A 25419-nucleotide genomic window follows, 5' to 3' on the forward strand; every position below is an offset into this window, starting at 1 on the left:
CTATCCAATTCTTAACAATTAAGACTTTCTCAGATTTTCTCAGAATTTTTCAGATATGTTAAAAGTTACTGATCGCATTGTGTCTCACTCCCGAGTCCAGCTGAGATGCCAGGAAACAGCCGGGAGGAGTGTGCGACAGTGCCCTTTACTGTCAGGCTGTCAATCAACCGACTCAATCGCTCAATTTGGGTTTATGGATAAAACTTGTTGCATGTTCTTGCCGGCTGGGGAGTGGAGCGCACTGCAGCACACACCCCCCGGCTGTATCTTGGGTTCACAGTGTGTGTCAGCAGTAACACCCAATGTGATCAGTAACTTCTGACATGTCTGAAGACCTATGAGAAAGGGAATCCAACAGCATGATTGACAAACACTTTTGTAGTTAAAACATTGCTCCTGTACTCTCGGTAATGCAATAAAAGCTTTTTTGCAAACAGTTGGATGCTGTTGCATTCCTTTTCTGGTCATCTGTCGTGATTGCTGGTCATCTGTCGTGCATCCACTTCTACACCTGCTTTCAAAACTCCTATCCACAGTGCTCTTGGAACCTACTTTCTTCTCGCATGTCTGTGGTCAAAAGTTACAGCAGATAACAGTAAGGGCCCTATTAGACGGAGTGATAATCTGCCGAATCAGGCTGATTTAGCAGATCATCGCTCTGTGTAATCAAGATAACGATTAGAAATGAGCGAAGCGGGTTCGGGTTTGAGTCGATCCGAACCCGAACGTTCGGCATTTGATTAGCGGTGGCTGCTGAACTTGGATAAAGCTCTAAGGTCATCTGGAAAACATGGATACAGCCAATGACTATATCCATGTTTTCCATATAGCCTTAGGGCTTTATCCAAGTTCAGCAGCCCCCGCTAATCAGATGCCGAAAGTTCGGGTTCGGATCGACTCGAGCATGCTCCAGGTTCGCTCATCTCTAATAACGATCAATTGATGACAACATTCATCGGCTGATTGTGTCTTTAGGTCTGGACCTAAAATCATCAGTCACCAGGCGTGCATCCCTATGCATAATAGTGATGTGCGGCTGATGGCTGACATCTGTAAAAAAAAAAAAAATAATAATAAAAAAATGAAGTTATACATACCTCTCCATGTTCCCTGGTGTCTTGCTAGCTTTAGCACGCTCCTCACAGTGTCTGAAGAGGACAGGACATCAGGGAGCATGAAGAGGTATGTATAACTTCAAGGGCTGCACGATTATCATGCTGTATATGGCCTCAGTAAGCAAACGCCAATCTAGCAGATTGACACTCGCTTACATGAAGCCATCGGGCTGTGTAATACTGCCCTTACACTTTCAGACTTGGGGTTTATAAGATATTAGAAAATTTGAGTTTGAGACAAAATCAAGTGAATACCATACAACCATTTAAAAAAAAAAGACTTTTGGCATACTATATTCTACCTTTCTATGCCAAAAATTGTGTCTGGTATTGTACGGCTGGCCCATTCACTGGAGGTTGAGACATCTATTTCACTTTGATAGCTAAAATCATTAGAATACTGAACATTTAGAATGGTTTAGTATGATTGTATAATATTCCTTCAATGGAACATTAGTTATCCTACTATAGTGTCATCTTACTACTTTTCTGAAGATAAGACTATTTGGTGTTTGCTCAGTCAAGTGAATTACCCCCACAGTATTTGGTCCCCTACAGCAAAAGAGCAAGTGGCAAAAGTCTAATGTGTCATCAACTTTTTCCCAGTAAAGTCTAAGACAAATGATCAAGAACCATAAGTATCTAGCTATTTAGCAGAAACACCGCTAACGTATCGGGAATAGAGATAAGCGAACCGGGTTCGGGTTCGAGTCGATCCAAACCCGAACGTTCAGTACTTGATTAGCTGGGGCTGCTGAACTTGGATAAAGCTCTAAGGTTGTCTGGAAAACATGGATACAGCCAATGACTATATCCATGTTTTCCACATAGCCTTAGGGCTTTATCCAACTTCAGCAGCCACCGCTAATCAGATGCCGAACGTTCGGGTTTGGATCGACTCGAGCATGCTCTAGGTTCGCTCATCTCTAATCAGAAAGACTAAACCATATCAGGGGAATCTAATAATAATGGATTATTGACAATGACCTAAGGGCCCTATTCCACCGAACGATTATCATTTGCATAATCGTTAACGATTAACGATCTCAAACGACCGCTATTGCGAAAGACCTGAAAACGTTCACTCATTTCCATGGAACAATAATCGTTACTTATGATCGCAATTGCGATCGTTTTTTCTTCGCTATTTATTCGCTATTGCGTTCGTATCTATTGCGAACGACCGAACAATGTCTTATTCAATGCGAACCATTTGCGAACGAGCAATGATAAAAATAGGTCCAGGTCTTATAAAGCGATTGGTTGTTAATCGTTAACTGCATTTCAACCGAACGATTATCGTTTAGATTCGAACGATTTAACGATTATATGAACGATAATCGTCCGGTGGAATAGGGCCCTGACACAATTACCATTTTATATTTAGATAATCTATACAGTGGAATTTTTACTCTGTGTTATCATGCTGAATACATGTTCATTGGACAGTTTCTCCAATATCAGGACCTATTTTATCCAGCTCTTTCTGTAGAACACTCCCAGCCAACTGCACACACAAGACAGGAACATTCTAAAGTCCTTTAGGAATGTTTAAGGCAGTGATGGGAAACCTGCAGCCCTCCAGCTGTTGTAAAACTACAACTCCCATCATCCCTGGACAGCCAAAGCCAAAGCTTCTACTACAGCTCCACAGGGGGTGGCGGGTTGCATTCTACTGGTTTAATAGAAAGTCTTTTTTGAGTCGGAGAGATACATCTTGATTTTAAAAAATATAGAGGCTTACTATTGGTATTTTAATACCATACCCTACAAATGTCCTTAAAGGAGAAGTCCAGCCATTCTTATATTCTGTCAGCCGGCAGGGGGGAATTTGATCAGGAGTAGGAACTTACCTCTTCCCATGCCCGTGAGTGGCAACAAGGAGAGGTAAGTACCTACTCCCGATCAAATTCCCCCCTGCCCCTGCCGGCTGCCTGATTTTAAAAATGGACGGACTTTTCCTTTAATACAGAGGTTGTAATGTGTATAGCACAAATGGTCTATGATAATAATACGATACCAGGGATAAAAATGTGCCTTCTTCCTATAAAGAGGACTTATTGGCATGTTATATATTAAAGGACAGATGGCCTCCTTTAGTAAAAGCTTGTATCCCCCAAGAAATAACAATTCTGGAACCTCTTTTCTTATACCTCTACATTGTATCCTTATGAATATGTTGACAAGCTGGTTTTATCGTATCAGAGGTGTGTCTCTACACAGAATGGTACTTTTAAGGGGTACTATGGAGATTTTGTTGTTCAAAATAGCTGGTGTCTGAAAGTTAGAATATAGATATAGAATAGAATATAAATATAGATCTGTAAATTATCTCTATTTAAAAAATGTAACTCTTCCAGGACTTATCAGCTGCTGTATGTCCTGCAGGAAATGGTGTATTCTTTCCAGCCTGACACAGTGCTGTCTGCTTCCACCTTTGACAATGACAGGAACTGTTTCTTGTGTGGATTTGCTACTGCTCTGGACAGTTCCTGTCAAGAACAGAGGTGGCAGCAGAGAAGACAGGGTCAGACTGGAAAGAAAACTCCGCTGTATGCATGGCATACAGCAGCTAATAAGTACTGGGAAGCTTGAGTTTTTTTTTAAATAGAAGTAATTTACAAATCGGCATAACTTTCCATCTTTTTTCCTTCGGAGTACCCCTTTAACACTGACTGTACTATGTCAATAGTGTAAGGACCCCCCCCCCCAACTACTAACCACTATTACGCCCAATTGACAATTAATTTATACATTTCTGGAAGGAATAACAAAAAATTATTTTATGACAAATACAATTACATATTATAGCCGACACATTGAAACATATGCTGTCTGAACATCATGTATTATATGACTGTATTACTTCCCATACATGAAGTTGCGGCTTACCCTTCTGCATAAACCTACTAATAATGGAGATTACTACCGTGTACATCTGCCTTTCCTGACCCGCAGAATTACACAGAGATAGTAAGAATAATCTTCTGCTTCCCGAATGCAAGCCTTGCTCGTCTGTGTCATTCCTTGCATGACTGATGACATCATACATATTCACAAGGTACATCAAAGCAATTGCACTCTAGGAAAAATGATGATGCCAGTGGTCTAAGTCCCCCCGCAGATAGGAGATTCAGTCAAAAAAAAAAAAGCAGAATGTATCAAGAGTTGTACGGTAGAAATTAAAGCCACGACTTTCACAGCTCTATTACACCAGGTTTAAAAATGAGCCGGGGAGTGGGAAGGTGATATCCTTTATCGCCCAGCTCCCGTCCTATCAGATAAAAGGAGAAAACCCAGTAATCAATTAGTTTCCATGGACAGCGTGGAGAATAGGCTGGTGGACGGAATAAAGAATTCATACTTAAAATGATTAGTCATTCTGAGAGTTTGACAAGCCGTTGATGGATCTTCAAAGGATTGAGGAACGGGATTATTGGATCATAATTTATTGATAAAACCCATGTTGTAGCCGGAGTTGTCCCTTCTAGGCAAGGGTTTTCAATGAAGATATCAATCTCCTTTTTAAATTTCCGAGCTCCAGTATTATCTCATTTAGTGAGTATGTTGAAAAGCAAATTATAATCTTTGTATCTAAAGGGACCTTGGTGATGAATACTCCAACTCCAAAGTGGAGTTCTCTTTTTTGACATACAATTACCACATGCAAAGCGAATGGCTGGACCCTAAATTGCTTTTGTATACACATACATCCCATTATGATGTTTCATTAGGTTATGGCCGGCCTCAAATGACTTAATACATTTATCAGATTGCAAATTCATCAAAGTTCAATATAGGTTGAAATCATTTTTCTGCCATAAAATTTGCTTTTTCGCCATATTGCTCAATAAATTGCTAAAAGCACCTTTAAAAAAAATGGGATGGGAAAATTCATATCTTAGTTTCCAAGAAAATGAGGTCGATATTATTTGTGTTTTGATGCACTAAATTAATAGGTGGGGATTTTTTTTTTTTCAGACTATAATATAAGAGTACAAAGTTTTTCTTAATATTTCAGGCACTTTAAAATTAGGCAACATGTACACAACAATCAGCCATAACATTAAAACCCCCTGCCTTACTCTTGATGCTGAAACAGCCCTGACCTGTAAGGATTCTTTAAAGGGTTTTTCCATGCAAAAAAATTTGACTCTATCTCCGATGGTGCCACCATACACAGTGAAGCAGAAAGCAGACAGATCCTTGTCATGGTTGTTCTGGGTCACTGGAAGTCATTCACTTTAAATTTGTGCTGCCCTACAGTTACTTGGCTTGGCCTATACACAATGTAGGAGCTGTCTATTTCCTGCTCCATGAGGAAAGAAAAAATGTCAGCTCACCTAACTTGCTGTAGTGATTAACTCAGTTGGCAGTGTTGTCTTGAAGCACGTGGGAAAAAAACATATTGCGGGCCACATCCCGTAAGGCAATCAGCAAAGGGTAAACATCCACAGCTTCTTAAAGTATGAAATTCTTTATTACGGCATCAAAACATAAAAGAACAAACAAAAAGGTGAACAGTGAGCTAAAAAACGCCGACGCGTTGCGAGGCTCTACCTCTTCATCATGGCAAAGTGAAAGTATGTATGACAGGTTTTTATGTTGCCCCATGTGATGCAAAAGGAATAGGGAACGCCCCTCAAAGGGAGGGGAAATCTCTCGTCAAATCGATCACATGATCGGCTTACAGCATATATACAAGAGCAAAAAAGACGAAAGAAAAATAACAAAGATAATAAAATCACTCCCAAAAGTAAACACCAGTTACAGCCCGAAAAGCTTAATAAATATATAGTAAGTCTGATTTATAGTTTAGGCCTCTTGGAAATCTGGTGTCTAATAGGAGAATCCACAGGGCTTCTCGTTTGCGCAAGAGGGAAGTCCAATTGCCTCCCCTCCTGGGTTGTTTAACCCTTTCTATGGCGCTAATGCGGAGACTGCTGATGTCACCGTGGTGACGCTCTACAAAATGTTTTGCTAAACCAGATAACGATCTACTAGATCTACCAAGGGAATGTGATCTAATGTCCGTGATATGTTCCCCCAATCGGATTTTAAGTTTTCGTGTACTGGAACCTACATACTGGACATTACAGGTGTTACAACGTGCTACATATACAACGTAATTGGTGTTGCAGTTAATAAAAGATTTTATGGGATAATTACGGCCTGTGCTACTGGAGGTAATGGAGTTACTTTTGTCTGCGAATTGACAAATACCGCATCGCGGTACCGCACAGCTAAAGAATCCCTGGACTGAGAGCCAATTGTGTGCCCCTCTAACAGATGTACTGGATGAAACATCGCTTGGTGCAAGTAAATTACCCAAGGTAAGACCACGTCGTGCTACACACTTGATGCCGGTTTTAAGGGCTAATTCACATTTACTGTCCTGATAGAGTAAAGGCAGGTATCTGTTTACAATTTTACAAATGTCATGAAACTGTGGACTATATCTGGTGGAAAAAACTATAGGATTTTGAGAATGGTTAGGTTGGAGACCGTTTACACAATGATTCGGTGTTTCATGTCTATCCTGCAAATGAAAAGAACGGTCCCTACTTTCTGCTATGGTCCTCGCTCTAGTAATAACGTGTTGTTTATACCCTCTAAGTGTCAAGCGGTGGGTGAGTTGCTCGGCCTGGCGGATGTAAGTGTCTTTGTTTGAACAGTTGCGTATAAGGCGAATAAATTCACCTATGGGTAGATTTCTGGTAACGTGTGAGGGATGGCTGCTAGAGGCATGGAGTACTCCATTTCCTGCACATGGAGTACTCCATTACCTCCAGTAGCACAGGCCGTAATTATCCCATAAAATCTTTTATTAACTGCAACACCAATTACGTTGTATATGTAGCACGTTGTAACACCTGTAATGTCCAGTATGTAGGTTCCAGTACACGAAAACTTAAAATCCGATTGGGGGAACATATCACGGACATTAGATCACATTCCCTTGGTAGATCTAGTAGATCATTATCCGGTTTAGCAAAACATTTTGTAGAGCGTCACCACGGTGACATCAGCAGTCTCCGCATTAGCGCCATAGAAAGGGTTAAACAACCCAGGAGGGGAGGCAATTGGACTTCCCTCTTGCGCAAACGAGAAGCCCTGTGGATTCTCCTATTAGACACCAGATTTCCAAGAGGCCTAAACTATAAATCAGACTTACTATATATTTATTAAGCTTTTCGGGCTGTAACTGGTGTTTACTTTTGGGAGTGATTTTATTATCTTTGTTATTTTTCTTTCGTTTTTTTTGCTCTTGTATATATGCTGTAAGCCGATCATGTGATCGATTTGACGAGAGATTTCCCCTCCCTTTGAGGGGCGTTCCCTATTCCTTTTGCATCACATGGGGCAACATAAAAACCTGTCATACATACTTTCACTTTGCCATGATTAAGAGGTAGAGCCTCGCAACCCGTCGGCGTTTTTTAGCTCACTGTTCACCTTTTTGTTTGTTCTTTTATGTTTTGATGCCGTAATAAAGAATTTCATACTTTAAGAAGCTGTGGATGTTTACTATTTCCTGCTCCGTTAGGCTATGTTCACACTTAGTAAGAGACTGGCCATTCAGTGACCCGGCCGATCTCTGTTAAGATCATCCTGGCCGCAGAGTTCTGATGCGGGCCGGAGCCGCTTGCTATATTTTGTGAACTGACAAGGTTTTCTGTGGCCGCTATTCAGTGAATAGCGGCCGCAGAAAACTGACATGTCGGCGCCACTAGGGATCCCGGCCGGAGTGTATACTATGTATATACACTCCAGCCGGGATTCCCTCAGGCTGCAGCACTACTTAAGTGCCGTAGGACTCACGGCTGTTGTAACAACGGCCGTGATTTCCGCAGCACTTACGTAGTGTGAATATAGCCTTACACTGTATGAAATCCTGATTTTACTCCACACAAGGTGTTGGACTTTTTGTTTTATATCTTTTTGACCCTGCTCCGGGTCTTTTCATGCACCAGGTAGAGGAGAGGACCTGTCAAACTGTTCAAGTTCGACAATTTTCTTTAAACCCGAACGCTTTGCATTTCATTCCCCACGGTTATAGAAGTTGGATGTATCCATATTATCCTGGTAGCCCTAGGGCTGCATCCTACTTCTGTAACCGTGGGGAATGAAATGCAGAACCTTCGGGTTAGCAGAACATTGTCCGCGTAACACTATTAATGACTTATCGTGAGGATGGTTTATGAATCAGTTTTGCCTATAAAAACCTGTTAAGTCCTGTAAGAAGAGAGGTGCCGTTTCCTTAGATCAGACATGTTTGACGATCAATCAGTTTAAGGTCTGAAGAATTTGGCTTTTGTCTCTGAAATTTTTATATTGCTAAATGAGGCTACTGCCATGATGGAATACTACTGTCATAAAGAGGGGTACCTGCAACAATGATTTGGTGGGTGGTTACTACACCACATAAATGTCAGTGCCTAACTTCTCCCAACGATACTTGGGCCATACAATTCACAATATTGTACATACATCCAGCCATCCATATAATGTGATTCATCAGACCACACCTTCCATCAGTCTATACCTTCCATTGTTCATGGTCCAGTTTTGGTGCTCACATGTCCATTATAGGTAGCATTGGGGGTAAATAGGGACGAGAATGAGCTATTTCACCAGCCTACAACCAAGAAGCCAGGTGCAAGGCCCTGTGGTTTCTAGCACCTTTATGTTGCAGTAGCTCTTCAGTGGGACTGGATCGGACAGGCCAAGCCTTTGCACCCTGCATGTATCAATGACCCTTTTGCTGGGACACTAATTGCTGTTTACTTGATCCACTTCCATTGAGTACAGGAAAAGATTAAAAGACCTGCCATTTTGAAGAAGCTCTGGACCAGTTGTCTATCTGTAAGAATTTGGACCTTGTCAAAGTCACTTTTTTCCGATACATCAACTTCAAGGATGGACTGTTCACTGGCATCATAATATATCCCACTATTGGCCATGTCTTAAGATAATTAATGTTATTCACTTCCTCTGTCTTTGGTTTTAATGTTATAGCTGATCGGTGTAAGTAATATATTTCATTTTGGAATACAAAGAAAATAGACCAGTTAGATCATAGCAAACCTTGACTAATAGCGAAGCATTTTCTTTGAAAATTACCTCCTTCTGTGCAGTAATGTATTTCTTTTCTGAGGTTTTCAGTTCGTTTTGCAAGTTTGCCACCTAATAGACAAAGAGATCAATTAGCACAGAAGGCAAGCTAATATTCCGAGTATACAAACACATTAAAACACACATTGTGACATGCACATAAAGGTATCAGGATACACAAACTACAATGAACTGTACCCCACTGAGACGCCAAGAGCTTTCGCTATTGAATATAAATAAAAGCTATAAGTCGTATTTGCAGAACGGAGCAGGAGTTAATACGATTGACCATGCAGAAAATGTTTCAACCTAAAGTGGGCACTATAGTCATTATAAAAAAAAAATAAAAAAAAAACTTGACGTATCAAAAGTTTTGTTCAGTTGGGTTCTCATTGCTAAGACTTCACTGATCATAAAAATGGGCTGAGAGAAACACATGGTAAGTGCATGTCACTCCCTGGCTCACAGCTATCTCCATTATGAGTCCATGGGGACACTGGACCAAGATGTTAGTATTTTATCAACTAGATAATTTCAACTTCAACATTTTTTTCTATTCATATCACTATGGAATAATGGAAACCTAATCTATACAAAGGCAGCGGCCTCAGTGTAGCTCTAGATACTGTATAAAGTGTTATTAAAGGGAACTGGTTACATTAAAAAATGTAGTCCAGTCTGTAGGCAGCGTGTTATACAGCAGGAGGAGCTGAGCAGGTTTACGTGTTTTTGTTTATGAAGGTGGCTCCAGACTGTTGATTAACCCTTTCATGACCTGGGGTAATTGATGCATCAATGCCCAGGTCGTTTTTGGACATCAGCTTATGGGATCATAATAATCTTATAAGCTGATGTCCCTGTTTCTGCCCCCTCTCCTCTGTGGGGAGAGAGGGGAGGGGGCAGAGCGCACGTCCGCACGCCCGACGTGCGCCCTGCCTTCCCTCCCTCCCCCCGCCGGCTTCTGTAGCCAAGAAACCGTAAGCCTGAGGCCATCTGTAGAGGGAGAAATCTCTGTCAGGAGCCCTATAGATGCTGCAGTCGTGCTGACCGCAGCATCTATAGGGTTAACTCTCAGCAGCGCAGCTCCTGTACTGAGAGTTGCGGCAGGTTCCTGGCTATGACTGATAGCCAGGACCTGCCGTGAATGACACAGGTGCAGCATCTGCGCCTTTGTTATCCTCGATCGTAAATTAACATCGCCGCAGCCTCAGACATAGCCTGCGGCAACGTTAATTTACTGTTCAGTGGCGGGAGGGTGTTAACAGATCTTTATATGCGATTAAAGGGAAACTCTGGAGGGAAAAAAAATGTTTTTAAATCAACTGGTTTCAGAAAGTTATACAGATTTGAAAAAAAACTTCTACGTAAAAAATCTCAAGTATTCCAGAACTTATCAGCTGCTGTATGCCCTGCAGGAAGAGGTGTTTTCTTTCCAGTCTGACATGATGCTTGCTCTCTGCTGCCACCACTGTCCATGTAAGGAACTGTCCAGAGCAAGGGAAGTTTTCTATGGGGATTTGCTACTGCTCTGAACAATTCCTGTCACAGACAAAGGTGGCAGCAGGGAGCAAACTGTAAAGAAGACTCCACTTCCTGCAGGGCATACAAGAGCTGATAAGTACTGGATGGCATCAGTTTTTAAATAGAAGTCATTTACAAATCTGTATAACTTTCTGACACCATTTGATTTTTAAAAACATTTTAGATCCAGAGTACCCCTTTAATTACCGAACAGGACCGCCCAATTGACTACTTAGCCCAGAATGGACACAGATTTACGTAAATAAATGACAAGTTACTCTGAAACATTTTCCACAAATCTATATGAACCTGCTTAGCGCCTCCTGCTCTATAACAAGCAGACGGCAGATGACACTACATTTTCAATGTGACGGGGTCCCTTTAACTCTTTCAATCAAAATGGCTGAATTTTATTTACCATTGCGCACCCCCAAGTCTTTCCATACTGCTGCACTACATCTTTAAACGTCCCGAGAAATGCTCATTTATATTTTACTGCCAATCCCTATTCTATTTGCCTACATTTAGAAATCAGACCCGAGACCATGGTGAAAATCCAAGAAACATAAAGAGATCCAACATTAATATCCAGTAAATCCACCGAGCAGGACTTGCCACTCAAAGCCTCTTTTCTTCCAATAAGAGCAAAATTGTATAATTACTGATTTACCAAAATCTGGCCAAATTACACATGTGGCGGCATCTTTCTGCTCTGTCTATAAAGCGCTCAGCTTTATGTCTTGCTGTTTATAAGTCATAGAGAGTGCTGTGTGTCATTACGGCCTCATTACTGTTGGCTGGAAGTACATTATAGCTTATATAAATATTATGTGGAGGCTGCAATTTGAGTAATCAGTTGCTGGTGATTGACAGAAATCCACACTGTCATTTACACAGCTCTGTGTGAGCTTCACTGGAGCGGGCTTATAAGCTCTAATAAGTATATGCTATCTGCAAATGCTCTGGCAATCCTGAGATCTTTACAAATGTACAGAGAGTGGAATAAGGAAGCGGTTTTCATCTACCTAATAATCAGCTCTTTCATCTCTCCGCACATGGTAGAAAAGACCAGACTTGTGCTCTGCTGTACGCCTATAACATTAAATATTTACTAACTGGACAGTTTTTTTGTTTTTTTTTTTATAAGCTGAAAATTTGTACAAGAAAGGTATTTTAATATTACATCAAGGTGTTTCCAACCTATCTTTTTCACCTTCTCGGGTAAGGTGTGTTGTTGGGTGGCAGCCACTAAATGTCCAGAGACAAAGGCTTCTTGCTGAAATGTGCACTGGGGTTGACACAATTTCTTTTGGTTTCTTTAACATGTTTTTTGATGTACCTTTGGATTTATTGTAACAATAATTCACTGTTAGGGCCAGTTCACACTGAGTAAACACGACATAATCCCGCCGCACTCAGTGTGCTGCTTTGAGCGTATGGGAGAGTGCACGCTCGTCCGCTTCCTCTCCTCTCCGTTCAAAGAACTAGCATGTTAGTTCTTTGAGTGGAGAGCATCGGCAGCGGACTAGCGTGCGCCCTCTCATTAACTTAAAGCAGCACACTGAGCGCGGCGGGATTACGTCGTGTTTACTCAGTGTGAACTGGCCCTCAGGCTATGTTCACACGTTTTTCCAGCTCGGTTAAAAATTACGTTGTTTATTTTGAGTCTAAAATAACGGACGTCATTTAGCATCCTGACCTCCCCTTAGTGCAATGACTGGTGTTTGTACATTATTCTAGTTTGGGGTTACTAATTTCCCTTTGGGTGTGTCTTAATCCAAAAGACCATTGAATATAATAGTAAAAACGGAAAAAGAACGATGAGAAAAGAAAAACTGTGTGTGAACAACTAATAGAAAACGTCCACTGTTTGCAAAAGACGTCTGAAAATAACGATAATGTTCATTATTTTGGCGTCCGCGGTAAAAACGTCCATTTTCCAATGCATTGTGTGCAGTGGACGTCAGTCTTCCCATCGATTTCAATGCATAGCCATTGCAGTCAGTTAAATCGCGCCAAAAACGGACGTTATTTTAAATTTCAAAATCGTCTGCCTTTTCTCTATTTTTGATGTTGTGTGAACATAGCCAACGTTTTATCTTGTCCATTAATAATTTTTAAAATGACACCTGTTATTTTGAGGACTGTCCGCCCATCAGAGCAATCACAGCTGTTGGTACAATATTCTAGTTTAGGTGGACTGATTGGCCATTGGGTGGGCCCATTGGATTGGATTTAATATAAAAAATGGAGAAAGGAGGTGAAAAAAGAAAAACTGTGTATGAACAATTTAAAAAAAAAACATCTGCTGTTCGCAAAAGATGTCCAAAATTAATTGACATGATCATTATTTTGATGTCCGTCATTCCATTGACTTCAAAGTATTGCATTGCAGTCAGTTAAATCATAGTAATACCGGACGTCTTTTTAAATAGAAAAAACAAGGCCTTTTCTCTTTTTTTGACATTGTGTGTACATAGTCTTGTACTCTAGTTACTGTCATTCGTAGTGTTGAGCAGATGTGTCGAAATGTTTGGGTTTGGCAATGTTCTCCGAACCTGAACGCTTGGCATTTGATCCCCAATGGGTGCAGAGGTTGGATTCCACCCTAGAGAGTTGGGGAAATCATGGATACAGCCATAGGCGCAACACTAGTCATTGGTCATGTACATTATTATTGGGGTTCTGTTTGTTAGGAGATAGACCTCTCTGTCAGGCTGAGACACCAAATGTTGTTTAAACCAAAGAGGTTGTCCAGGCTGCTTTTTACTCAAACAGGGAGTGGGAGGAGGGCTGTAGGCATGCTAACAGGCATACACACAGTGATATAATGCTAACTTGGGCAGGCATGATGACAGTACAGATCATATGATGAATGGACGGCACCTGATTTCTTGGAGAACCAGATGACTGCTCTGGAGGTACTGTAATGTGACTGTTTTTTGTAGCTCCAAAACAGTAGGGAACTTCTAATAACAGTGAAGTGACCAATTAACCGGGGTGCCATAGGGAGTTTATAGCCAAGAAGAAAGAGTTGGAAAACCCCTTTAAGCACTGACGTGGTTGTGCAAGCTGTGGTTTCTGGAAGAAAACTCAGACATATGACTACTAATCTGTTCTGACCACAGATGCCTCTACTGTGCTAAAGAACAGACAAAAAAGACTATTCATAAAGTTCCTTTTTTTGTATTGTAGATTAACAAGCCTGAGTAATGTTGTGCTCGTCCGGCTGCGGCACGCTGTCCAACATCTGTGTAGCCTTATGAGGACCAGATGACAGTGGAATAATGCTTACAGGAGGGGTATTAGGTAATAGTTTATTCTCCTATCACCTTAGGAGATACTCTGTCACAATTTCCCCAATCTAGGGAAGTGCACAGGTCCTCAAAGAACTACAATTGGTTGCCTACCATATATCCTGAATTGGTATATGGGTTATGTTCATTGTCTAGAATTCTTTTTCCTTATGTATGTAAATTGTTTTGTTGTCTTTAAGATGTTCCTGGTTGCAGATGCTATTGTATGGCATCTACAGACCTGGCTGGCCAAAGTCATCTCTTGGTTCTACCCATAACAAAGACAGAAAGGACCATGCCATCCAAATTCCAGGCTCTACTTTACATATATGGCCTTTGCCTGTGTTCTACTAGAGACGAGCGCAACTAGAACATGCTCTAGTCCAATCGTTCAACATTTGAATACCGGTGCCTGAAGAAGTTGAATGCAGTAGTCCTGGAAAACATGGATAAAGCCATAGGCCTCTATATCTCAAGCCTACTCCTCACACTGCTTTTTTCCTCCCAATATCTAGGATAGTTTATTGCCATTATGCCAGACTCACCAAACAACAATTTCAAGTAAAGAAAAAAGACTTTGCACTATACGGTGAAATATGGCAAAGATATTGTGGAGGGGCATGGGGATCTCACTAACCTTGACAGGTTGAGCAGATTCCAGACACTAGTTAGGAGCCTTGTACACAAATATCCAGGTGTGCAGGGTTGTAAGTGGTTGCAGCTACGGATTTGGCATGGATTTGGCACAGGTAACGATAAGCTATGTGAATGTGCGCGTGTTGAGGATGCGCTACATAAATGAAAAAACTACAAATCTCTTAAGTAAAGAAAACATTAAAGTCCAACCAAGATTTAGTGTGATAAAAGGGGGTGCCACTGTTTAAACTAGAACATTTGCAGCTGTCTTAGGGGGTGGGGGACAAGTGATACCAAATGTCTTGTTGTATTATCTGTAAGCACAAATGAAGCATTTGCAAAGATAGTGGAGCTGTGGAACCTAGTTCTTCAATTTTCCAGTTTCTGGGTCAAAATCCATTAGAGCTATAGAAAACTGGCCCTCTACTAACGTTTCTGAGAGGCCAGCTCATGCTTCACTTGATGCATAGCATTTGGGATGCTGCTAAATCATGCTTAAAGGTGGTCTCCAATACAAGAAGAAATGCAAAGAGGGCACTGCTTTACTTTTGGAAGTGGCCCTTAACATGGGACAGCAAAATCTATTTTATTGGCCTTTATTTCAAATGGGTCTAAGGGCCCTATTACACCAACAGATTATCTGACAGATTTTTTTGAGCCAAAGCCAGGAATGGACTATAAACAGAGAACGGTTAACCATGGAAAGACTGAGATTCCCCGTTTTTTCAAATCCATTCCTGGCTTTGGCTTACAAAAATCTGTCAGATAATCTGCTGGTGTAATAGGGCCCTAAGAGGGGATGAAAGGTTAAAAAAAAAAAAAAAAAACATGTACCAGGCCTGCAAGGCCATTACTAAATATTTGGTTAAGCTGCTGCAATTGGCACTACAAAGGTAGTCAGTTTTTCAAATGCTAATATTCTCTTGGAAGTGAATGAATATAATTTAAGAAGGGTTCTCTTAAAGAATTTAAAAATCAATGGGTTAAATGTGTCACGTATGCTAGAGTGGCAGCTGATGCATTAAAGGGAATGTGTGAGCTGCAGTTCAGGTGCCGACTCTGTAAGATGGTTGTTAGGTCAGGGAGACACATTGTACCTCTTGACATATCCAACTGTGCTTCCAGAATGTATAAATGCGTTTCTCCCTTGGTAGAAAGAATCAAAGAGACTTTTCCAAGCTCATAAAAACTGTAAGCTGTCATGCATTCTCTTACCCCCTCCTTGCTTGACTGACCCCTGGAGTCCCAGGCAGAGTCAGGTATAGGAGGGGGAGGAAGTAGTTGTTATTGCTTGTTGCACATCAGGAGCTCGGAAAAGCCTCCGAGTCTATGTACTACAGAATAAAAGCATTACCTACGTTATGGAAGCACATACACATATATGAAAGGTACCATGTGCCTCCTTGTCCTAACAGCTATCTAACAGTGTCAACAGTTGGAAACTTGCAGCAGACAGATTCCGTTTAAGACATCATATGAGGTTTCCTATGTTAAGATGATACCAACAAAGTGGAGTCATTTTTGCAGAATTACTAAAATGTGAAGGACATGCTGACTTTTAGCTGATCCCTTTCTTGCACTGATCAGCCCTTTGTGTATGCACTGATCAGGTCTCTATGTATTCCCACATTTGTACGGTATGTACTGCTGTACTTTTCTCTCGCCTTGTATTGATGCCAATGGTCTAATAAAACGTATTCTGATAATAAGAAAAAATATTTCTATAATACAAAAGAAAATCTGAACATTCTCCTGAGATACTACCTTAAACAACTTGCTTGGTAACATATCCATTGTCTCCCTAAGCTGCTATAAAGCAAGTCTACGCTCCTTCATTTCCGAGGTCGCCCACTGCTAACAGTTATGGAAAAACTGAATTGTACATATAAACTTGTCCAAGTTCTGTACATATCGTCCATGTATCTCTCTGGTAAGTAACACACACAGCCAGAGTCACACAGCCGGCACTGAAAATAAGCGGAGGAGTACGCCTTGTCTGAAATAAATAAACTACAAAAAAAATTACAATCTAAATTAAGAAAAGCAAGCTCAAATGGCATCAACTTTTATTAGAGCTGTGACAGCGATTCCTAATGAGCGGTTATTAAACAGCCTCGTGAATACATGCTGCAGGTACTGCGTGTCATGAGACTAATGAAAACTGTACAACAAGTCTCTGCATCGGGGCTGGAAGGAAAGAAGTAGTACAAGTAGATTGTTATTTAATTACAAATGAAGTAGCCAAAAAGTGAAATGAGGCGGCAGACTCGCATGTACATGGCCATATTAGGGAGAGATTTATATAGTGCCTTCTCCATGCCGAGACTCATAAAACTGATAAAAGTCATTCCCTTGCTCTGTGACCGTACTGGAGGAAACTCGCTAGTAAAGTGAGGTAATACAAGCTGTGTCCTGAAAAATAAGGGGATGCCTGCTTCTCAAAACAGGTATTTAAAGGGAAGGCTAGATAAAACAGCCTGTAAACTCAGGTTTAACAGTGTAATGTGTTTCTATAAAATACAATGTGAAGAATGTTGCATGTTGTTATAATAGTAAATAGCTATAGTAATATTTACAAATACAAAAAAAAGGGATACCCTGGGCAGAAAAACAGGGAGGGCGGGGAGTGGTGGGAACCTAATGAAGAATACATACTTACCCATCCTGGTGCACGACCGCTCACAGTCACCCGCTGGTCTTCTGTATCTCTCGATCTTGTGATATCACGGCCATGCAGTTACTGAGGCGGTACACCTCTGCAGTTGCTGACTGGCTGGGCGGGTAGTTCCTGTGGAGTCATGATGACACAGCAACTGGGAGATACAGGAGACTGGAGGTTGACAGTAAGCTGTGGTACGGCAGCTGCAGGGGCAAAAGAATGCCCCTCCCTATTTTTTTATGTTTGCCTTAGTGCCCTTTTAGGCTGGGTTCACACTATGTATATTTGAGGCTGTATTTGTTCCTCATGTCAGGTCCTCATAGCAACCAAAACCAGGAGTAGATTAAAAACACAGAAAGGATCTGTTCACACAATGTTGAAATTGAGTGGATGGCCGTCATATAACAGTAAATAACGGCCATTATCTCAATACAACAGCTTTTGTTTTAAAATAACAGCAAATATTTGCCATTAAATGACGGCCATCCACTCAATTACAACATTATGTGAACAGATCCTTTCTGTGTTTTCAATCCACTCCTTGTTTTGGTTGCTATACAGCCTCAAACATACAGCCTCAAATATACGTAGTGTGAACCCAGCCTTAAACTGCTTAATAATTGCCTTTTCACTTTTTAAGCAGATCTAAAGGTAGATTAAAGAGGATGTACCATCAGGTACACTCTCTTTAAAATTACACATGAATCGAACGTCGCCGGCATGGGGAATCAATAGAGCCGCGTCATGGAGGGCCGGGAGCTTCCTCCATGGGCCAGTGCTTCAACCCGGCCCGGTAACCATGAATAGAACGGCGCCGTGCATAAGAACCAGGCTGTGGTTCATAAAAAGAACAGTGGCACCGGCACGGTATTGGATTCATGTGTAATTTTAAAGAGAGTGTACCTGATGGTACATCCTCTTTAAAGGGAATCGTCAGGTCTGCACCAGGTACAGAGCTGGAGACACAGGCAGATAGGTGGTAGGGAGATAAAACAAGTGATGCTTTTGTCTTTGCTGATGGCCATATGCAAAGTTATGCCAAACCTGTCTGCAGCTCCACCTGGTAGGGACCTGACAGATTCCCTTTAAACATTTTCCTTTCAACAGATCCCTTCATGCTATCTCTAGACTTTTGCCCTGGCATTTTTACAAAACTTTTTTGAACATCTAAACTCCATTCTCGGTGACCAGCAGTAACTGGGCCTACAGTATGGTTACAACTTATAGAAGCTCAGGGATCAGTGTGCAAGCAATACATGCATATAGAGGGGGAGGGGGAATGCCTGGGAACACACACACACAGTACAGATAGAAACAGGGTAACATCTATTGCTGCTCTTCTTGTATACACAAAGAACTGCTTATTCTAAAAAGTAACTTAAAACAACAGGTACTGTACACTTTGATATCACATCCTAAACATCCTGAACAGACCAGCAGCTGTTCTGTTTGCTTTTTTGCTAAAGTGGTCACTATAGCCACAAGTCTACGCTATTACCATAACTGTGTGTTGTATTGTGTGGTGGCTTGTTAGGTTACAACAGTATAAAATGAAATCATTACATACTTCCAGATAGCTGAGCTTTAGCTTCTCTCTAAGGTCCAAACTTTCTCTTTCAAGCACAGCGAGCCTCTCCTGGGTGAGCTCAGTATAGGTAGATAACTTATCTGTGATTGCCGGATCAGCTCTTTCTTTGTGAGAAACCTGGTAAAACAGAAAATAATACAGATCATTTTCACAGAACGTTGCCCTCAAATAGGTCTACAAAATCAGACTTCTAAAGTAACTTTATGGTTAGTTTTGGTTTACAGAAAGGAGATGACACTTAGGACTAGCTACGGGCTGAATACAGTGCTCCCTCAAAATATCTGGAATCACCTTCCTCCATTGCTAATTTAGTGACTTGAGATCATAAAGTACAGTAGCATGTACAGCACAATAGAGAGCAGTACAGTGTATGCTGCTTAAGTAGAGACTGGTACTATACAAAGAGTACAAGTAGTAATCAGTAGTACCGGTACATAGGGGTACACTACATAATAAAGATAATACAGTCAGACAGCAGTACAATACACACAGTATGGGTACTGAATTCCAATACATGTAGTACAGGTAGAGAGCAGTACGATACATACAGTATAGTACAGGTAGGTATTAAGGCCCTATTCCACGGGTCGTTTAGAGGAGCAATATCGTTCGTATTCGGCCGATAGCGACCGCTACGAACGATATTCGTCCCGTGGAATAGAGTGCAACGATCAGCCGACATCGTTCATGTCGGCTGATCGTTGCAGTCGCTTGTTTTTCAACATGTTGAAAAACAAGCGACTGATATAGCAGCGATCTGCTGCCGTCGCTCCGTTGAATAGGAGCATCGGCAGCAGGCGCTGCTGTATCCTATGGGCTGCCCGGACGATCAGCGATCCCCCGGGCAGCCCCCCCGCAGCTCCCCGCCGCCCCCTCCCGCACTCACCCGCTCGCTGCAGCCGCGTTGAATAGCAGCGGCAGCGAGCGGGGAACGAGGAGCAAACGAGCGCTAATAGCGCTCGTTTGCTCCTTCAAACGACTCGTGGAATAGGGGCATTAGTCTAGTACATTTAGTAGGAGTAGGGAGGGGTGCAGTACCAATACAGGTATCTGGCGTTTCAGTACATGCAGCACAAGTAGAGAGCAGTACAGTACATACAGTATAGTACGGGGAGGTATTAGTCTAGTACATGTAGTAGGAGTAGGGGGTGGTGCAGTACCAGTACAAGTTTCTGGCAGTTGAGTACATGTAGTAGAGAGCAATACAGATATGAAATACTGGAAGACAGTAGTCCAGTACAAGCGGGTGAAGTAGATATTGGTGAAGCACATATAGTACAGGTACAGATTTGTACAGTACAAGTAGGTATAATTTCAGTACACTTCAAGGCAAATGTTCATATTTTAATATAAATATAAACATAGATGTAAACTGTGTATGGTAGAGACCACCGTTCAGCGAAGCCAGACATCCGTCACGTGATTACCCCATAACACTCCCAGTCACTTCTCTATTTATTTGCATCAGCAATTATCTAGGACAAGGACTGTGCCCCAGATCAGCCAAGGTTACTGCTGATCTCCTTAACATTTTTAGATTCCTTACAATACAAAACTAATGTAAAAGACAAAGCATTAAGGGCCATCATTGCGGCTATGGCTCAGAGAACAGATTGTGTTTCTGAAAACAGTTTGGGTCTAATGTATAGATGCACGACGCTTAATTCATCCCATATACGGCTTCAGGATTGATAGGACAGTGCAGGCAGCACAACACTACATGTGCTTTACATTTACCGTATATAGATGACTGATTGGAACAAACACCAAGTGCTATTTTTTTTTCCTAGCATAAAGCGTAGAATCCAACAGTTTGTAATGAAAACATTGCCTCTGCGGTAACAAAAAAAAAAAAATCTTTATGGAAAGAAAAGATACATCTTTAAATGTTCCCCGAGAACAATTTTCTGCCAAGACAGTGAAAAGAAGGAAACACACATCCATAAAATTTGTGAACGGTTGAAAGGGAACCAGTGATTTTTTTCCCTCCCTTTAATGAAATGTACCTGGTATATGTTATACTATAAGGATTAGTCACACTTAACGCTCAGCATACTTGTGCCTCACACCGTATGAGGTTTAGTTTAGGACAGAAAATTGTCTTTTGCTACCAGAGAGTAGAGCAAATGAATGGGCCACTAAATCATTTAGGGGGTATTTACTAAGGAGTCTAATTTGTGTGACTCTTCTAATGGGAATTGGTGAGTATTTTGTTCCTACTGTATATTGTGTGATTTATTAAAATGCAGTAATGTCAGGCTGGGTTCACACTACGTATATTTCAGTCAGTATTGTGGTCCTCATATTGCAACCAAAACCAGGAGTGGATTAAAAACACAGAAAGGATCTGTTCACACAATGTTGAAATTGAGTGGATGGCCGCCATATTAGGCCCCGTTCCCACTGAGCAAAGCTAGCGGAATTCCGCAACGGAGTTGTCCGCCGCGGAATGCCGTTAGCCTCCCGCTCATAATGGGAGTCTATGGGAGGCGCGCGCTCCTGCCCTGTCCGCGCTGAAGAATGAACATGTTCATTCTTCAGCGCGTACAGAGCAGCAGCGCGCGCCTCCCATAGACTCCCATTATGAGCGGGAGGCTAACGGCATTCCGCGGCGGACAACTCCGTCGCGGAATTCCGCTAGCTTTGCTCAGTGGGAACGGGGCCTAATATGGCGGCCATCCACTCAATTTCAACATTGTGTGAACAGATCCTTTCTGTGTTTTTAATCCACTCCTGGTTTTAGTTGCAATATGAGGACCACAATACTGACTGAAATATGCGTAGTGTGAACCCAGCCCTAAAGTAAGTATATCTAAATAAAAAATTGCTGAGAAAGTCGCAAAAATGCAATAATTGTGCAAGCATATTCAACTGGTATTGACCTGACGTAGGCTTGAACCTGTTTGTGAAACTTTTTTTAAAAGTTGCAAATGATAAATTGGGCGCTAATCCCGGATTATGGGAACTTTAGGGTGAATACTCAAAACAGTCAGATTAAAAAAAGTTGCATCTAAAAAACATTCACCCATCGAATACGGTTCAAAAACAGAACTTAGACCAAAAATGGGTGAAAAATCCAATTACTCAACTAAAAATAGAAGCACAGCCCTTGATAATCCCCCCCTTAGTCTTGTAAAACTTGTTCTGATTCCCTGGAGAAGTCTAGAGTAGAATAATCCAAAGTATCATCCCATACTTGGGAAACGGAATCAGGACATTTGGAAAGTGGAAGGCTAAATAGATAGAAGGATTATTTATTAAAGGAGTTATCCAGTGCTACAAAAACATGTCCACTTTCTTTCAGAGACAACATGACTCTTGTCTCCAGTTCAGGTGCGTTTTGCAATTAACCTCCATTCACTTCAATGGAACTAAGAAGCAAAACCCCGCCCAAGCTGGAGGCAGGAGTGTGGCTGTCTCTGGAAGAAAGTGGCCATGTTCTTGTAGCGCTGGATAACACCTTCAGGCTGGGTTCACACTACGTATATTTCAGTCAGTATTGTGGTCCTCATATTGCAACATAAACCAGGAGTGGATTAAAAACACAGAAAGGATCTGTTCACACAATGGTGAAATTGAGTGGATGGCTGCCATATAACAGTAACTAACTGCCATTATTTCAATATAACAGCCGTTGTTTTAAAATAACAGCAAATATTTGCCATTATATGGCGGCCATCCACTCAATTTCAACATTGTGTGAACAGATCCTTTCCGTGTTTTCAATGCACTCCTGGTTTTGGTTGCAATATGAGGACCACAATACTGACTGAAATATACGTAGTATGAACCCAGCCTTAACCCCTTAGCGACCCATGACGTATCTAATACGTCATGGCGCCGCGGGGGGTGTTCTGAACGGCGCTGATCACGGCTGACACGTGCAGCCGGGCAGTGCCTCTGTTAGCCGGCGCGGGTCCCGTTGCCGCGCCAGCTAATTAAGCACTTCAATGCAGCTGTCAAACCTGACAGCTGCATTGAAGGGCTTGAGACATCACATCCCTGGTGTCTAGTGGGTCGGATCTCCCCCCCGCGATGCAAACGCGAGGGGGAGATCCGTTCTTCTGCCCGTGCCGGGCCTCAGCGTCGGAATGACGCTGATCCCGGCTCGGCAGTAGATTGCTATGGCCTGCAGCAGGCCATAGTAATCTATGACCGATCTCATGGATCTTTGCTGTGTATATACACAGCATTGATCTCTATGAGAGATCATTGCTGTGTATATACAAGCCCCCCAGGGGGACTTCTAGTGTATGTAAAAAAAAAAGTAAAAAAGTGTTTTTATTAATAAAAAATCCCCTCCCCTAATAAAAGTCCAAATCACCCCCCTTTTCCCATTTTATAAATATAAATTAATAAATAAATAAATAAATAAACATATTTAGTATCGCCGCGCGCGTAATCGCCCGAACTATTAATTAATCACATTCCTGATCTCGCACGGTAAACGGCGTAAGCGCAAAAAAATCCCAAAGTGCAAAATTGCGCATTTTTGGTCGCATCAAATCCAGAAAAAATGTAATAAAAAGCGATCAAAAAGTCGTATATGCGCAATCAAGGTACCGATAGATAGAAAGAACGCATCATGGCGCAAAAACTGACACCTCACACAGCCCCATAGACCAAAGGATAAAAGCGCTATAAGCCTGGGAATGGAGCGATTTTAAGTGACATATATTTGTTAACAACGGTTTGAATTTTTTACAGGCCATCAGATACAATATAAGTTATACATGTTATATATCATAGTAATCGTAACGACTTGAGGAACATGTATAACAAGTCAGTTTTACCATAGGGCGAACGGCGTAAATGCAAAACTCCCCGAAATCAAAACAAATTCGTTTTTTTTTTTTATTTGACAGCGCAAATGATTTTTTTCCGGTTTCACAACATATTTTATGGAAAAATTATGCCTGTAATTGCAAAGTACAATTGGTTTCGCAAAAAATAAGCACTCATATAAGTCTCTAGGTGAAAAAATGCAAGCGCTATGGACTTTTAAACATAAAATGGAAAAAGCAAAAGCGCAAAAAACGAAAATTGGCTTGGACCTTAAGGGGTTAAAGTGTACCTGTCATGACAAAAACAAAACAAAAAAAAAAACATATAACTAATGCTTGCATTATGTATGCTGTCTATTTTTATTAATATTGCAGTGCTCCAGTGGTCTGTTTAGTACCCATTGTGCTACACATGCTTCTGCATTTCAGTGGGGGGGCCTTGTTCATTAGTTAGTTCACTCATCTGCAGCAGTGCACGGCTGTTCGTCAATGAGCATTCATCTTCACTGGGTCAGCTGACTTCCTGCAGTTTTTTTTTTCCTGCTGTTACTAAAGACGAAATGGCCTTAGTGACGGAGTCACGACTGCAGTTTTCCAGTAAGTGAGACACCTAGTGGCCGAATGCATAGTATTGTATATCATAAAAAATAAATGAATTAAATGGTAATGATGTAGTACATCACCTCCCCTGCTGATTTAAAAATTATTTATTGGTGATGTCCATTTACATTTGGTGAATATTACAGTAGAGTTGCTCTTTACCATTTCAGTCAAAATAACAGGGCAAATTTCAAATGTAAATCTGTAATTGTTCTACATACAGTACAAAACATTCTTGTTAGTTGAGTTTTTGGGTTCAGTAACCCGTCATCTAGATATGGCATATTCTTCCTGAATTTTAACTAAAGGCTTCTCTTTAGGACTAATGCTCCTTCAATGGGCGCTCAATAAAAAAAAAAATGCAGTTGAAAGGCTATGCAAAAATGCATCTGTACCCACATTCTGACCTCCCCAAACCACTTGTACCTTCGGATAGCTGCTACTAATCCAAGATCTGTCCTGGGGTCCGTTTGGTAGGTGATGCAGTTATTGTCCTAAAAAACAACTTTTAAACTTGCAGCCCTGTGTCAAACTCCCGGGGTCTATAGTATCTGTGCCCTAACCTTGCACCACCCTCTTCATCATTAGGAATGCCACTGGAACATCTTCTCCTGTCTGAACATTGCACAGGTGCCTTAACGATCCAGCCCATGTGCAGTGTTCACACAGCTGATGAATAGGAGACAATCTGCTTGGAGCATTCCTAATTATGAGGAGGGCGGGGAGGAGGGACCGAGAGGTTGTACCAGCCTAATGCACAGACACTCTAAGCCATGCCAGTTTGACACAGGGCTGCAAGTTTTAAAGTTATTTTTTAGGACAATAACTGCACCACCTGTCAAACGGACCCCAGGACAGGTCTTGGATTAAAAGCAGCTATCTGAAGGTACAAGCGGATTGGGGTGGGCAGATTGTGGGTACAGAATCAGTTTAAAGGGGTTATCCAGTGCTACAAAAACATGGCCACTTTTCCTCCTACTGTTGTCTCCAGTTCAGGTGCAGTTTGCAATTAAGCTCCATTTACTTTAATGGAACTGAGTTTCAAAACCCCACCCAAACTAGAGACAACAGTAGAGGGAAAGTGGCCATGTTTTTGTAGCGCTGG

General features: G+C 41.5%; 1 protein-coding gene across 4 annotated transcripts in view; it reads right to left on the reverse strand.

The window, feature by feature from the left end:
- Nucleotides 1–25419, reverse strand: part of LOC138783143 (polyamine-modulated factor 1-binding protein 1-like) — a 279398-nt gene that overhangs the window by 88427 nt on the left and 165552 nt on the right. For all 4 annotated transcript variants that reach the window (XM_069957440.1, XM_069957441.1, XM_069957443.1 and 1 more), the window contains exons 19-20: nt 18910–19047; nt 9240–9302 (exon numbers count right to left, since the gene is read on the reverse strand). In XM_069957440.1, coding sequence (XP_069813541.1) covers nt 9240–9302; nt 18910–19047 — 201 coding nt within the window. The remainder of the gene's footprint in view (nt 1–9239; nt 9303–18909; nt 19048–25419) is intronic.

The sequence above is a fragment of the Dendropsophus ebraccatus genome, chromosome 2, assembly GCF_027789765.1.
Source record: "Dendropsophus ebraccatus isolate aDenEbr1 chromosome 2, aDenEbr1.pat, whole genome shotgun sequence".
In the NCBI taxonomy this organism is placed as follows: Eukaryota; Metazoa; Chordata; class Amphibia; order Anura; family Hylidae; genus Dendropsophus; species Dendropsophus ebraccatus.